Below are 17,079 nucleotides of genomic sequence, written 5' to 3'. Positions count from 1 at the left end.
CCTGAAATTATGTACAATCCATCATGTGCATATACAGTTTTCTGGAAGGCATTCCATAGCTTTTTAAAAATCAGGTTCTCAAAAGAGGTTCATTACCATCCCCTGGACCTCCCTAAATTAAGAATGATTAATCTGGGAAAAGAAGTATTTGCTTACAAATAGATAATATTTGTCTGTTTCCTGTTACCAAGGGAGAAAAATCTATTTAGTTTTATAATTTGGCATCTTGTGTTTTCCATTTCATATGTGTGTGGGAGGTAAGATTACACAAGTTTAAATTTCCATTACTAACCAGGTGTGGTTTACATTTTTAAGATATCAAGTTAAGGGATCCAAGTTTGCAAATCCCATTTTTAATCTCTGTTGCTCTTTCTTATTTTGCTTGGTTTCTTATTCAATTCAAATTTGGAAGGGTTTCTCCTTCCCCAAATTGCTTCATGGTTTTATTTTGGTGAATATAAGGCAAAAACAAATAAAAATTAACTTCTCACAAAGCCTCTCCTCCTATTTGATGAAGAAATTTGAAGATTCCAGCAAACATTTTCACTGAGACCATTTCAAAACTAACAGGTAATTAAAAGGATTTTGGCAGCTATGGGTTCTATGGTGAAATAGAAACAATAGGATGTATATGTATACAGAAGAGATTTACTACGAGGGATTGAGTCACTCGATTTTTGAGGCTGAGTGGTCCCTCTGCAAGCTGGAAGTCCAGGAGAGTCAGTGGTGTTTTTCCAGTCCAAGACTCAAATCTGAAGGCCTGAGAACAGGTTTGAAGGAAAGAAACGATGGATGTACTAGTTCAAGCAGATTCAGCAAGTGGGTCTTTCTTGCACCATTTTGTTCTATGCAGAGCCTCCATGGACTGGGTGATACCCACCCATATTGGTCCAGGCAATCTTCATTAGTCAGTCTACCCATTCAAATGGCAAGTTCTTCCAGAAAGACCTTCACAGACACACCCAGAAATAATGTTTTACCAGCTATCTTAGCATCCTTAGCCCAGTGAAACTGATGCATAAAATTAACCATCACAACAGCACCTCTACATAAATATTTATTTTAATGTAAAAAGTGACTTCTATCTCCATAGGTACCTTTGATAGTACTTTATTTCTGACATCTTAGTCACTACATTTGAGTAATCCTACTGACAAAATTTTATTTTATGGTCTACATTTTAGACACTTTATCTTAATTACCATGTTGAATCATAAATAACACTTTAATACAAATTAGAAATGATAATGCCTTTCTGTGACTAACTGTATATTTCTAAAGAAGAGGTGTCTTAAACCTCCTTTACACGACTTAGAAAGAATTATATACACTATTGTGGGAAATAATTCTGGCAAAGAAGGCAGAGAGAAAATGTGACAACACATTAAAAAAACCTATCAAATGTTGACTTTTGGACTCAGTTACTCCAAACTTCAGGTGAACAGGAAATGAGCCTAAGATTTCTAGAGTTTCTGAGTCTCAGAATTTTGCATGCTAAGTTGCTTCAGTCGTGTCCAATTCTTTGCAACCCTATGGACTGTAGCCTGCCAGGCTCCTGTCCATGGCAGAATACTGTCCAGGCAAGAATACTGGAGTGGGTTGCCATGCCCTCCTCCAGGGGCTCTTACCAACCCAGGGATGGAAATCATGTCTCTTAGGTCTCCTGCATTGGCAGGTGGGTTCTTTACCACTAATGCCACCTGGGAAGCCCTCTCAGTATTTTAAGAAGGGAAAATAAGGAACATTTTAGTTATAACTGAGAGAATCAGTACATTTGAGACAAAAATGTTGGGAAAAGTTGGATATGTTCCAATTATCTATTTCAACATAACAAACCCATCCCCAAATTAGTGGTTAGCCATTTTATTACAGATTACAATTTTGTAGGTCAGAAATTTGGGCCAGGTGTACTCAGTAATTCAAATTTTATAACTTCTTTCTCATTTACTAGTTGAAACACTTTTATAAGTAGCCACTTCCCTTCGTCCATTATTTGATTACTCAGTAGAGCCCTTTATAGACAAAGGGCAAGATAAAAGCGTGATTCTTTCCCCATACTTTTCATATAATTGTTTCCTTTCATTCTCTAAAGATAAACAGTTGTTTTAAATATCAGGAAAAAACTCATATATTTAAACATATTTAATGGCTTTCAAATAACTACAATTTTTAACCATATTGAAGTTCAAATTGTACCATCTTTGACCCTTGGTAAGAGCCTCTTCAAGTTGACTTCTGAAACATTTTGATATGATGTTAGTGGTCTTTCATAATTTCTTTGCTTTTTGCTTTATAAAATCATTCCAGGTTCATTCTGTACATTTCCTATCCTGACTGGAAAAAAAGTCCTGGTTTGCTTTAGTGGTAAATGATATTTCAAGACCACAATCTTGGAGGTAGGGAATAATATAGACTTTCTTACACCTTTCCAGTGGACACAGATATTATATAGTATGTGTATCGAAACTCATACGTTCCTACAAATATTTTCAATTCAAATAAAGGACCATTTGCACTCCAGAATTTGCACTCTAACCTCCTCCTAACATGTCTACTTCTCCTTTCTTTAAATTCTAAATTTTACTAGAACATGTCTTGGTGTTGGCCATCTGGGTTGATATTCTCAAGTAAATGATATATTCTTTCAATACATGGTTTGAAATCCTTATGATTTTTAGGAAATGCTTTTTGAATTATTGCTATAGTTACTTCTTCCACACCTTTGCTGTGATTTTCTTCTGTTCAGTTCAGTTCAGTTCAGTCGCTCAGTAGTGTCCTACTCTTTGTGAACCCATGAATTGCAGCATGCCAGGCCACCCTGTCCATCACCAACTCCTGGAGTTCACTCAAACTCACGTCCATCAAGTTGGTGATGCCATCCAGCCATCTCATCCTCTGTCATCCCCTTCTCCTCCTGCCCCCAATCCCTCCCAGCATCAGAGTCTTTTCCAATGAGTCAACTCTTCGAATGAGGTGGCCAAAGTACTGGAGTTTCAGCTTTACCATCATTCCTTCCAAAGAAATCCCAGGGCTGATCTCCTTCAGAATGGACTGGGTGGATCTCCTTGCAGTCCAAGGGACTCTCAAGAGTCTTCTGCAACACCACAGTTCAAAAGCATCAATTCTTCGGCGCTCAGTCTTCTTCACAGTCCAACTCTCACATCCATACATGACCACAGGAAAAACCATAGCCTTGACTAGACAAACCTTTGTTGGCAAAGTAATGTCTCTGCTTTTGAATATGCTATTTAGGTTGGTCATAACTTTTCTTCCAAGGAGTAAGCGTCTTTTTAATTTCATGGCTGCAGTCACCATCTGCAGTGATTTTAGAGCTCAAAAAAATAAAGTCTGACACTGTTCCACTGTTTCCCCATCTATTTCCCATGAAGTGATGGGACCAGATGCCATGATCTTCGTTTTCTGAATGTTGACCTTTAAGCCAACTTTTTCACTCTCCTCTTTCACTTTCATCAAGAGGCTTTTTAGTTCCTCTTCACTTTCTGCCATAAGGGTGGTGTCATCTGCATATCTGAGGTTATTGATATTTCTCCTGGCAATCTTGATTCCAGCTTGTGCTTCTTCCAGCCCAGCCTTTCTCATGATGTACTCTGCATATAAGTTAAATAAGTGGGTGACAATATACAGCCTGACGTACTCCTTTTCCTATTTAGAACCAGTCTATTGTTCCATGTCCAGTGCTAACTGTTGCTTCCTGACCTGCATATAGGTTTCTCAAGAGGCAGGTCAGGTGGTCTGGTATTCCCATCTCTTTCAGAATTGTCCACAGTTTATTGTGATCCACACAGTCAAAGGCTTTGGCATAGTCAATAAAGCAGAAATAGATGTTTTTCTGGAACTCTCTTGCTTTTTTGATGATCCAGCAGATGTTGGCAATTTGATCTCTGGTTCCTCTGCCTTTTCTAAAACCAGCTTGAACATCTGGAAGTTCACGGTTCATATATTGCTGAAGCCTGGCTTGGAGAATTTTGAGCATTACTTTACTAGTGTGTGAGATAAGTGCAATTAAGTGACTTCAATTATAATTATGTTGGACCTTCTTTGCTTATCTTTAATATTTATTATTTTGTCTTGAAATATATTTCGCTTTATATTTTTAGTTTTCAAGTTTTAACATTCTTTTCCTCCTCTATTTCTCTTAAGGCATTATCTACTATGTTTATCTATGTTTTACATCTAGTTTAATCTAAGATTTTTTTCTCTTTTACTTCTCTTTCTTGAGATGTTCAATTCTTTTCTGAGATTTGTAAGCTCTGGTTTATGTTGTTCTTCCATAGCATGCATCATTTTGAAGATTCTCAGCTTATTCTAAAACTTATTTCTGTTTATCTATCTGCTCTGAAATTTTGTCTAGTTATTTTCACTCAACAAATATTTATGAATATGTACTTTGTGCAGACAGTCATTGTAATCTGAAGTTGACCTACACTAGACAATCAAGCTTATTGTTTTATTCAACTAAAATTTTATATTGGTAATGCAACAAAAAGTTGACTAGTATGCCTTATTTATAATTATTAAGATCTAACTGTGTTTAGTCTCAACAGAATACTTTTACACCATGAATTGGTCATTCTTGAAACCATTTCTTTACCTTGTAAGCTGGATTTATGTCTTCGGGAACATTTTATGGAAGATGTATTTCCAAGATATAAAATTAAATTTTTTTTCTTGCACAAATGAATAATATTGGGCTGGCCAAAATACTCATTTTGGTTTTTCTGTAATAAACTAATATCTTAACTTTTTGGCCAATCACATACACACACACACACCCCCACATATGATCTAGAAAATTGCTGAGTCCCAATCCTTTCCTCCACATCTCTGTAGATACTGCAGAATTACCTTCAGGCATTTAGTTTAATGAACAAGTTTTTTTACTTATTTTTTTTTTGTCCCTTTATAGGCTCTATGAAGGGGGTTTTTTGGTGAGGGGAAAAAAAGGCTTGCAAGACTTTTTTTTTGTAAATTCTTTAAATTAAAAAAAGTTCTTTAGGATACTTTTAGTGGATAGTCTCAACATTATAAATCAACTATACTTCAATTATTTCTTTAAAAAACTTAAAAGTAGAAAATAATAAAAAAAAAATTAGTTGTTACCATAGTCAGTGAGAATGAGCCAAAAGTTTTAACAAAATTTACAAATCTAATGAATGTTTTATTCCTTAAAATAACCAAATAGGTTTGTTCAAATCATCAAGTGAGTTCTTGGAATAAGGTGGAATGCTTTTGAGTACTTGGTTCTCAAAATGCTCTGCTCACATGGCTCCAAAATGGCTAACAGTGACTTTCCCCCAGGTCTTTTCTGTTGAGGGCCAATTGTGTTTCTAGTATCTATATCCTTAGACCAATGTGTAGCCAAAAAGTCCCTAGGTCAAAGGGGTGATAAAGTGGTAGGGTGAAAGTAAGTTTGCCAAATACAATACAGGACACCTTGTTAAATTTAAATTTCAGACGAACAACATGTAACTGTTTAGTATGGACAAGTTCCAAATATTGCATAGGACATAATTATGCTAAAAAATGCTCATTGTTTATCTAAAACTCAAACTTAACAGAGCATACTTTTTTAAAAACTATGCCAACTCCTAGGTAGTGTCAGACTTGGACATTTGAGGTGGGTGTCCATATGCATGAACACAAGCCCCTAATGGGAGCAAAGATGTCAATAGTATCATCAACCACAATTAAAAGATGAGGAAACTGAGACTCAGAGATGTTATTTACAATATGACCAAAGTCATCAAGCTAATTGAATCCATTTTCAATGCTAGATCTTTCTGAATGTAAAGCAAAGATTCATTTTTTTCTATTTTACACATACAGCACAGTGACTACAGTTAATAATCCTGTATTGCATATTTGAAAGTTGCTAAGAGTAGATCTTAAAGCAAATATTTTTCATTAACAAAAAGATTTACTATTTATAAGTTAATGCATAAATCTAGGGCATTTCATGGGATATCAAAGATAGGTACAATGGAAATCCCAATTGTTCAGTCATTGATCCTGAATCTTATGGACCCAGATAATTAATTACAAAATTAATTTTTGTAATTATGGGTTTACATTACACAATTCAAATTGTGGGTTTACGTTACACAATTCAAAACACTGATTTAAAAACAGTGCTAATTTGTTTACAACGACCAATGTATTTGGCAGAAGAATTACTTATAGAAATTCTTCAAGGTAAATGCCAACCAGGGGATCAAATTACGATTCAAAAACTGTTTATTTTAATGTTGGAGCAAAGAGAGGAAATATTCTTAAGTTAATACTTCTATCAAGATACGTGAATTGTCATATTCCACTCTAGGAATAATCCCACCAACAGTGCAGAGGCAGTTAATACGCTTTTAAATTCAACATACCTCGATTTTCCCTCTTCACTACTTAACATCTGCAGGCCTCAGTTTCCTTGTTTTATAAAAACAGGCTTCTTGAAAGGGTTGCGATTATACCTAATGCCTTTAGAACAACGGTGTTATACTGTTTACAGATTATATAAATGTATAGATTATAATATGTCAGATATTATATTAAATATTCTTATAAGTCTATTTATTGTCATTGTGTTATTTATTATTGTTCTACTTAAGAACTTTCTGGCTAACCTGGAGAGACAGGCCACAAGCGCGCTTCCAAGGGAAAGAGGCGGATACGGGTTACCATGACAACGGCGCGCGCCTAGACATTTTTCCCCTCGCACGTCGCTGGGGAAGAGAAAAGCCTAGGTTGCGTGTTGCGTCATCACTACGCGCTCATTGGGCTTCTCCGTGCTGTTTTAGAAGGTCCCGGCCCGGCTACCGTCGCTGCACGCCAAGAATTATTTTTGCTTTTCATTCTTTGTTAAGCGCACCGAAGTTGCAAGACTGTAAGTACTAGGGGGAGAGTGATAGAGAGCAAGCGATCGTTGAAAGAGATGCCTCAGCAGTCTGCACTTCGGAATCTTCCCTGTGTTTTCTTGATCCTATCAGCTTCCTCTCAGCTGGGCTCGCGCCGCGTCAACTTCCGGGCGGGTGCCCGCCACCACGGCCTCCGCCGCTCCCTTGCTTTGGCCCCTTTGTGTCCCTGCAGTGTCGAGGCACGGGCCCCGGCACGTCCTTTCTCGAGGCAGGGAGCATCTTAGTACAGGGAGTCTCTCTCACTGTGGGCGGGCGCGCGGCCCGCAGGGGAGTTAGCGTGGGGAACGTGCCCGCGCGTGCTGGGGTAAGAGGAGGTTGCGCGAGGGTCAGCGTGTGGTTCTAGGAAGGAAGGGCGGGGGTGGGGGAGACAGGGAGTGGAAAAAAAGCAATGGAAAATTTTAAAAGGATACCCCTGTCCACCTGATTGTTATGGCCTAACAATGAAGCGCAGCCATAATAGTCACGCTGAGCCACTGGCATATTTGCGGGCACTTAATTGCCTTGGGAATGAACTGCTGTGGCTTTGTATTTTATATTGTTTTCATGGCCTCTTTTTCTCTTTTTATTTCCTCCCTGCAGATAGTTCACCTAAAGCGCCAAACCCCACGAAGTGGTAGTTTATATCAATATGAATCTTTTCAACCTGGACCGTTTTCGCTTTGAGAAAAGAAATAAGATTGAGGAAGCGCCCGAAGCAACCCCTCAACCCTCCCAGCCTGGCCCTTCTTCACCAATTTCTCTTAGTGCTGAAGAGGAGAATGCTGAAGGGGAAGTTAGCAGGGCAGGCACCCCTGATTCAGATGTAACTGAAAAAACAGGTGAGTTACGAGGTTGGAAATTGATACAGCATCAAGAGAGTTTCTTGTTTTTGTTTTTTAAGAAGAAAAGCAGAAGAGATTCTGATTTTTGTTCTTGATATCATACATACTGATGCATTGTCCTTCACCATGCCCTTTTACATGCAGCTTTGGGACTGCCATAGGCGCCATGTACCTCCAACTGATTATCCGTCCATAGTTGTTTCACTTTTGCGTAAGTTCTTAAATACGGCCCAGTGATGGCAGCTAAAATCAGAATTTAGGTCAGAATGGCAGCTATGGGAAAAAGAACTAGGTGATTCAGTCCTATGATAGATTTTGAGGCTGTTATTGCCACACATTTAAATTCATTCCAGTATTTCTCCAAAAAAAAATTGATAACCTGCTGTGAGCTAAGACTTTATTCAAGGTGCCTGAAGAAAACGTCTATGAACAAATGAAGAGCAGGTTACATTCAGATTTTGCCAACCACCTGACTTCCTAAGTGCATATGAATAATTTTTTTTCCTTTGAGTTTTTTTTTTAATGGACCGTTTTTTTTTTAATCTATATTGAATTTGTTATAATATTGCTTCTATGTTTCCAGTTTTTGACCTCAATGGATCTGGGATCTTAGCTCCCTGACCAGGGATCTGAACCCACACCTCTGCATTGGCATTTGAAGTCTAAACCATTGGACAACAGGGGAAGTCCCAATAATTGGTGTTCTTCATGGTGGTTCTTCATTTTTTTAACCTCTTCAGTAAATTGTTACGAACAGTAGGGTTTGAGAAAGCCAAAAATTATCATTCCCATCTTAATCTGTGTTCTTCTGACAGTTAACTATTAGTATATATTTGAACTGCTGCTATGTTTTAGTCATAAGGGTGAGTGGTTCATATTCTCTTATTAAAACAGGTCTACACGATATTATCCACATTTTGAAGAAATGAGACCTGGTAGGTAAAGTTGGGAAGTTGGTAGAACCAGAGCTCAAATCCAAGCAATCTAATTCTTGAACTTAAACTTTTAATCATTTATGTCTCTCAGTTTCTTATGAAGGATAAAAGGAAAATATTAGAAGTTATATTTTAATGTTTATTTCACTAATACCCTTTTTAGTGTAAAGCTCAGTATTTCATAAGCACCTTTTAAATTACAGAATAAGTAACATTTGTCTTTACCCTTGATATCCCCATTTTGTTTGCTGTTCTACTTAAATATAACATTGAAGACAGTCCCTACAAGATATCATTAGAATAACAATTTAAATACTTAGGGGTAATTGGAACTTGATGGAACAATTTGGTAGATTTGACTAACTGGTAATTAGGAATCAAATTTTGAAAGGCTTTGTTTATCTGAAGAATTTTGAACTTAACCTAAATTCAGAGCACTGAAAGATTTAAGCACGAGTGACATCCCTGTGTGCATTCTTTCAGCAGATAATTTGGTTTGCATAACATGCTGTCATTAATGTCTAAACATCCAGGTACTTTAATATTTTAACAGTAAATATTTTAATCTGTTTATTCTGTGGTTAGGGAAGGAAAAGCCAGGGTGTAGGCATGGGATGTTGAGTCCTTGGGAGCCTCTGCTTCTTAATTTTAGTTAAATGAGACATTGGAGAAGTAACTCAGATTTTCTGAGATCCACAGTTTTTTCATCTCTAAAATAAAACACTTTGTAAAGTGGAATTTAATGAAAGGTTTCAGTTATTTATCAGTAATGTAAAATTTTTAGTTTTTTTTTTCTAATCAGAAGGTGTTTTTTCTGCTTTCCTTTTTTTCTCTAAGGAGACTTCACTTCTTTTCTCTTTATTTGGACTTCCATATGTAAATTCCTTTTAAAACTGAGATTGCCTTTAGAAATTGTGGGGTAAGTCTTAATGACACTTGGGAATTACAAAAATCAAGTTTGTTCCAGGAGTGGTAAGGATTCATCCTACTCGGAAGAGAGAGCTTTGCTTACTGAAAAGATTATTGTAATTGATCCTGTAGATTTTTGAGAATCTTGAAAAGTAAGGCAAAGTTTAGACTTAATATTATAGGTACTCCAGAGGTACTTATTTAGTCGCTAAGTCGTGTCTGAATATTTGCAGCCCCAGGGACTGTAGCCCACGAGGCTCCTCTGTCTGTGAGATTTCCCAGGCAAGAGTGCTGGAGTGGGTTGTCATTTCCTTCTCTAGGGGATCTTCCTGACCCAAGGATCGAACCCAAGTCTCCTGCATTGGTTTGCAGATTCTCTACCACTGAGCCACCAGGGAAGCCCTAGGGTAAAATAATGAAAGAAACTTGCTTTGTAAAAAAAAAAAATCAGCCTGGCAGTCATGAAACCTATGTATTGCTAGAGTGTAGTGTTTAAAGGGAGAGAAATCATTTGGGAAGCTCTTTTAATCCAAACAGCAGTGGCAGTACAAACAGAAGAACAAGGCTTAAGAGTTTCAGAGTGAGAAAGTACAAGATTTTACATCTGGGTCCTTGTGTAGGAATGAGATAAAATGAATGTTAAGGATCTTAGTTTAAGTAATTGAGGGGAATAAAGATAGTTCTATACATTAGAATAGGTATGAAGTACCCGCTGTAAGACCTTGGGTATGCCTTTAAAAATTCAAATGAGAATCAAAGGTCCTGCCCTGAGTTTGAAAGTGAGAATTGCTCATGTCCAACTCTCTGACCCCTTGGACTATACAGTCCCTGGAATTCTCCAGGCCAAAATACTGGAGTAGGTAGCCTTTCCCTTCTCCAGGGGATCTTCCCAACCCAGGGATTGAACCCAGGTCTCCCACGTTGCAGGCAGATTCTTTACCAGCTGAGCCACAAGGGGAGCCTGCCAGTTAAGCAGTAGACCAAAAGCAGCTTAACTTAGCATGGGGGGAGAGGGGTGCTGAATTAAACATCAGGCCTTGGGCCCCTGGCTTCCCAGGTGGCGGTAGTAGTAAAGAACCCTGCCTGCCAGTGCAGGAGACATAAGAGACCCTGGTTCGATCCTTGAGTTGGGAAGATCTCCTGGAGAAGGGAATGGCAACCCACTCCAGTATTCTTGCCTGGAGAATCCCATGGACAGAGGAGTCTGGTGGGCTACAGTCCATGGGGTTCTAAAGAACCAGACACAATCGAGCGTGTGTACACACGGTTCCGAGGAGAGGTCAACACACTAAAACTGGATTTAAGATCAGACTGAATATGGACATTGGGAAATCAGTGGATGTATCATCAGTGGGATATGAATATTGACCTTTCTTTATCATCAACCGGTAATTTACTCTTATTATGTAGAATTAGGCTACATTTGTTTATTTACATCAGTTTTAGGGTCTGAGTCCACCTACAGGATGGAAATTGTATGTGGTTAAAATTACCTGTTATCACTCTTTCTCAGATAATCCAGTTATATTACCTAAGAGTTAAGATTTTATTTTATACCACTCCCCTTCAGTTACGGTGCCACAGGGACACTGTTCCTTGAATATGCCAAACCCCATTCAATCTTTTCATCTTCCTATATGCTTTTCCATCTGCCTCCAAGACGCTTTCTCTTGTTATCTACATGTGACTCTACTGTTGCATTAGGACTTAGTGAAATGTTACCTTTTTTTAAGAAGGTCTTTCCTTGATTACTCTCTAAAGTAGCAACCCTCACCCCCTTTACTGTATTTTTCTGTATAGTATCCATCACTAACTTTGCATTATGTATTTATATTCCACTTATTAGAAAGTAAGATCTGTGAGAGCAAAGACCTGGTTTACCTGTCTGTCCATCCCCATTGCTCAGAACAGTGATTGGTGTATAGTAGGCATTCAAAGTATGCGTTGAAAAAAGGAGTATTGAATGATGAATAGGTGATAATAGTACTTTGTACATATTTTTAAATGTCCCTCTTCCTCTTTATGATCGTGAAACAGTGCCATAGCCATCAGTCATCTTTAGCCTGGGATACTTGAAACTACCTTTGATAGAGGGCAGGCTCCCTTAATCCAGCCTTTGGCTATGAGGGCATACACTTAACCTGTGGGTCGCCTCCCCCCACCTCGGTTTATTTTACTCTCATTAATGCCTGGAGTTATCATTCGTTACTACTTACATTTTCTTTTTTATTGTACTTTTCTGGGAGCATAGCAGGTTTGGAGAGAATAAAGCAGTGACAAATGAGTGAGAGGAGAGAATCTACTCTTCTATGCATAAAGAATAAAACATTGAGCTAAGCATGATCTTCAAGGAGCACCAAGAGGAAAGAACACATAAATATATATGGTTAAAATAGCACAATGTGGTAACTTGTAATAAGGGAAGATATTAAGCAGTGTAGGACCACAGTCTAATTCACAGTGATTAAATTATTCCTTCTTTCTGCAGAGAATCAGGAAAAATCATAGAGAAATGACTGAGTGAACACTAAACAATGACTCATTGCTTATTCAGTGAACAAGGGATAAAAGCATGTTGCCTTGGAATGTGGTATGTGAATGGAATAGGTGAAGTTATCTATGGAAGAGGAGGTATAGGGTAGTATGCATGAAGCAGAAAAGATTTAGAAACAGAAACTGGTGGGTTTTGAGAGGCCTATTTATATGCTCTCCCAGGGAGAATGGACTTTATTTGGTATACATTATATAGAACATTTCAGTATGGGAGAAATAGCAATGAAACTGTTGCAATAATTGAAGCCTAAATATAGGGAAATGACAGAGGAGGCAGTTTAGAGATGTTTTATATGATATGTATATGATGATATTTGATGATCAGTTAAATGTGGAGGATTTAAAAGTAATGCAGATGTTCCTTGCTTGGACAGCTGAGTGAGTAGCACTATCAGCTGAATTAGGCAGCAGGATTAAGAGGTAGATACCAAAACATGTTGAATTTGTGTATGTTTTAGTAGCAAGGTCTAGTAGAGGGTTGAACATTGGAGTTTAGGGCTCAGAGAATGGTTGGAATATGAGAAATCAACTTCGAAGTCATCCTTGTGGTAGTTACCCACCCCCCCAAAAAAATGTCCTAAACAAAATAGATAGAAGCATCAGTATTTAAAAAATGGATAAAGGAAGGGACACCAATGAAAGATATAAAGGATGACAGAATAGTAAGCAAATGGTAATACCCTGAAAGCAAAAGAAAGAGTTTCCACGTTGGTGGTGTATAGTGAACAGTATCAAATGTTGCAGAGAAATCAGTTTGAGTGAGATCTGATCAGAGACCTCTTTCCTTTGAAATTAAAGTTCCTGTTGGCCCATAGCAGTTTCAATAGAAAACTAAGCAGATGAAGACTCCTATTCCAACAAGGGAAAGAGAACAGCTTGATGAGGAAATAATGTCAAGAAAAGATGTCTGAGGAACATTGAAAATTGAGCATATTTTTTTAGCTGAGGGAAAGAAGCTAGTGGAGGGGGAAAGGATGAAAGACAGGGGGTGGTATCTGATGAGAGGCGTCAGGGAGGTAGGAGTGCAACTGTAGCTGGATTGTTTAACTTTGAGAAAAAATTAAGACACATTTTACCCAGGGGAATGGGAGTAAAAGAGAAAAATAGATGATTCATAGGTGGTTCTGAGGGTGGAATGGAGGAAAGCTTTAGTGTATGCTTGATAAATTTCTTAATGAAATAGTCAGTCTTCTATAGTGGCTGCCATTTTGGTGTGGTCATCATGTTGAAAGTAACTGTTGTTAATAAGTAAGAGGAAAAAATTTTTTAATTGTGAAAAGATTTCCAAGGAGCAATGCTCTGCCACTTACAAATTCTACAATCTTAAATTATCGCTTTTGGACTTCACTTCCTTTGTCTATTTGTTCTCTGAAATCAAAATGAATAAGATCATTTGAATGATGAAGCTGCACGTATCATTTTAACCTCACGATTCTTTAACTGTTGAGTGATACTTTAACTACTGAGTCCTCTTAAGTGTGTGTGGCCAAAATGTGAATCCTCATTTTATCTTTGGATAGAAATTCTGGTTTCCTAATGTCTGCTAGTATTCGTTGAAGAGTCGTATTTGTTAAAAAGATTAGTGCTCAATTGTTCTAATAGAAAGTACTGTGAGTCTAAATGTCTTAAATTCATTTTAAATGTACATTTTTTGTCTATGTTTTCCTTTTCTACCTTTTTAGTTTTTGTGCTGCTTTCTTCAAAATAAAGTGTTATATAAAAAATGATTATAACAATTGTGTAATGGAGAGACTCGAATGTAATCTTTTCATTTAGTGTTGGTGTTCTTTTCATTTGTTCATTTTTTTCCCTACCTATAGGTATTCTAGGTTGTTGGTTTTTTGGTTTTTTTTTTAGATAAAATAGTATTCTGTATATTGTAATGCAGCTCACTATTGACTAAAAAGTAGATTTTGAGGGAGGGTCCCCCGAATGCCATGCTGCATGTGCTTAGTTGCCCAGTTGGGTATTAAACACATGCCTACTGCAGTGGAAGTGCAGTCTCTTAACCACTGGACTGCCAGGGAAGTCCCCTCAAAGTAGATTTTTTTTATATTTTCCATGTTGATATAAAATATGCTATATTTGAATTGTTTTTAGTGACTACAGTATGTCTTATACATTGATGTATTATAATTTATATAGTTCCGTGTTAATAGACATTGGTTGTTTTGGTTTATTTCCTCTTTTTGTTTTAAAGAATGCTGTAGTGACCATTCTTTTATATTGATGTTTTTGCCTGTGTACAGTCTGTGGGAAAATTCTGGGAAATGAAATTGTCATGTTAGAAGGAATATGAACTAATATTTTAGTAATTGCCAAATAACCCATCATAATAGTTTTACCAGTTTGCACTAGACTACAGGCTGGTTTTCAGATGTCTGCTTTTTCATACCAGGCCAGAATATTGCAAACCTTTCTAATCTTTAAAAGGCTAATGAACAATTAAATTGCTTTGTTTTTTTTTTTTATTCCAGTCTTTTAATTCTGTTTGTTGTTTACAACAGAGAAGTTTTCCATTTTTAAATGGTCAGTTTGTTCTTCTTTTTCTTTAAGGCTTATGGTTTTAGGTCCCGATCAGAACTGATAAAAGAAAGCCATTCCCTACCACATTATAAATATATCCATCCATATTTTCTTCTTTCACATCTGTGGGATCTTAGTTCCCTATACAGGGATTGAATCAGGCCCTCACCAGTGAAAACCCAGAGTTCTAACCACTGGACCACTGGGGAATTCCCTGAGCAGTCACATTTTGAAAGCAGTCATTTTTTTGAGCAGTAGGTGTAACAACAGTGGGTTTAAAATTCTTAGTAGGCAATGTTTTAAACAACTGTTCTGTCATCCAGGCTTTGTTCCATTTATTTATAGAGCATAGGCAGAGTAGATTTAGCATAATTCTTAAGAACCTTAAGATTTTCAGGCATGATAAATTAGCAGTGGTTTCAACTAAAGTCACCAGCTACATTAGCCCTTAACAGGAGACTCAGCCTATCCTTTTAAGCCAGGCATTGACTTCTCCTCTCTAGCTCTGGAGGTCCTAGATGGAACCTTCTTCCATTAGAAGGTTGTTTGGTTGACGCTGAAACTTTTCTTGTTTAATGTAGCCACTTTGCTTAATTATCTTAGCTAAATCTTCTGGATATCTTGCTGCAGTTTCTACATCAGCACTATCTGCTTCATCATGCACTTGTATGTTATGGAGACAACTACTTTCCTTCAGCCTTATGAACTAACTTCTTCAAGCTTCAAACTTTTTTCCTTGCAACTTCCTCACCTCTCTCAGCCTTCCTAGAAAGGAAGAGATGGCTTAAGGGAATGCTGAGGCTGGTTTAACCTTTTATCCAGACCACTGAAAGTTTCTCCATATCAGCAGTAAAGCTGTTTGGCTTCTTGTTTGTAGATTGACTAGAGTAGAATTTCTAATTTCCTTCCAGAACTTTGCCTTTGCATTCACGTCTTGGCTAACTGCTGCAAGAGGCCTAACTTCCAGCCTGTCTTGGCTTTTGACCTGCCTTCTCACTAACCTTAAACATTTCCATCTTTTTATTTAGAGAGAGGAATGTGCAACTCTTCCTTTCTCTTGAATACTTAGAGGCCATTGGAGGGTTAAGTGTCTGACCTAATTTATTGTTGTGTCTTAAGGAATAGGGAAGCTGGAAGAGGGGGAAAGTGATGAAGGAAGCGGCAGGTGGGTGGAGCAGTCAAAACACATAAAATGTTTTATCAGTTAAGTTTGCCATTTTATATGGGTGCTTTTGGGGCACCTAAAACAATTACAACAGTAATATCAAGGATCACTGGTGACTGATCGCCGTAACAAACATCACCATAAGATATTTGAAATGTTACAAGAAGTATTACCAAAATATGGCAGAGAGACATGAAGTGAGCAAATGCTGTTGGAAAAAATGTCAGTAACCTTGTTCAACATATGGTGCCATCAACCTTCAATGTGTAAAAAAAAAAAAAAAAAAAAAGCACTATATCTGTGAAATGCAAGAAAAGAGGTATTCCTGTACTGTAGATTTTAATATGTTTTTGCTTTTTCTTCTTGTTGGACCTGAGAGTTTAAAGGAGTGGTTTCTTTTGTTTTTCTTGTTTATTTGTTGTTTTAATTTCCAAGTAACTGAAATTTTGCTTCAACATTATTATTAACATTTATTTCCAACTTTACTTTTTGTGACCAGAGAATGTAGTCTGTAATATTTCATCTTTGATGAATTTACTGAGATATTCTTTTTGGCCTACTAAAGAATTTCTGTAAAAGTTCTGAGTACTTGAAAATGCATAATCTAATTACAGATTTACTTATATGTCAAAAATAATGAGTTATTATTTATATCATTTTTTTCAAACTGGATTACGAACATGTCATAAAGTCAGTTTCTTGGATCCTGGCTGAATGCATATAACTTATTTTTCATAGATACAACAAATAGAAAATTATCAGAGTATAACAGTAAAGCCTATGAGGCCTTTGTTATATAACTAGTGATTTGTGTGTTTAGGGTCATAATCCATAATGTGTCTCTTACAGTGGGTACCAATCAAAATAGTTTAAAAAATATCTTTTTATATCTTAATTATTTTGGTGCTGCCTTTTCTATTAAGAGTTTAGACAAGACAATTAAAGCCTCATATTTGTCTCTTTTGACTTTTTGCTCTATGTATCCTGCCATGTTTATGCATTTCATTATTAGAATTCATTTGTACATGTCAGTTATGTTTTTAATGTAGATATAAATTCTTATTAAAAAGTACTTTTCAGGTTTAACACTTTGACCTTGCCCATTATAAATCACATGACTCTTTCCTTTACATTTTTTCTATTTATCTTTACCTTTTCTTTTGGCTTAAGCCCGAAATGTTTCTTCTTTCTCATTTTAAGCTAGTGTATAAGAAACTGCTCTTCAATCTTTTAGTGTATTC

The 17,079-nt window shown here is 37.0% G+C and overlaps 1 protein-coding gene across 3 annotated transcripts in view; it reads left to right on the top strand.

The window, feature by feature from the left end:
- Positions 1-6,743: 6,743 nt before the first annotated feature.
- The window catches only part of SMARCAD1 (SWI/SNF-related, matrix-associated actin-dependent regulator of chromatin, subfamily a, containing DEAD/H box 1), a 90,692-nt gene continuing 80,356 nt past the window's right edge, over positions 6,744-17,079 (top strand). For 2 of the 3 annotated variants that reach the window (XM_025290407.3, XM_006076537.4), the window contains exons 1-2: positions 6,744-6,898; positions 7,509-7,747. In XM_025290407.3, the coding sequence (XP_025146192.1) occupies positions 7,558-7,747 (190 nt within the window). In that variant the 5' untranslated portion in view covers positions 6,744-6,898; positions 7,509-7,557. Of the gene's footprint in view, positions 6,899-6,995; positions 7,234-7,508; positions 7,748-17,079 lie in introns of those variants that run through there. The other variant, XM_025290406.3, reaches the window with a different exon arrangement.

The sequence above is a fragment of the Bubalus bubalis genome, chromosome 7, assembly GCF_019923935.1.
Source record: "Bubalus bubalis isolate 160015118507 breed Murrah chromosome 7, NDDB_SH_1, whole genome shotgun sequence".
In the NCBI taxonomy this organism is placed as follows: Eukaryota; Metazoa; Chordata; class Mammalia; order Artiodactyla; family Bovidae; genus Bubalus; species Bubalus bubalis.
This window is presented reverse-complemented; position numbering and strand designations above follow the sequence as displayed.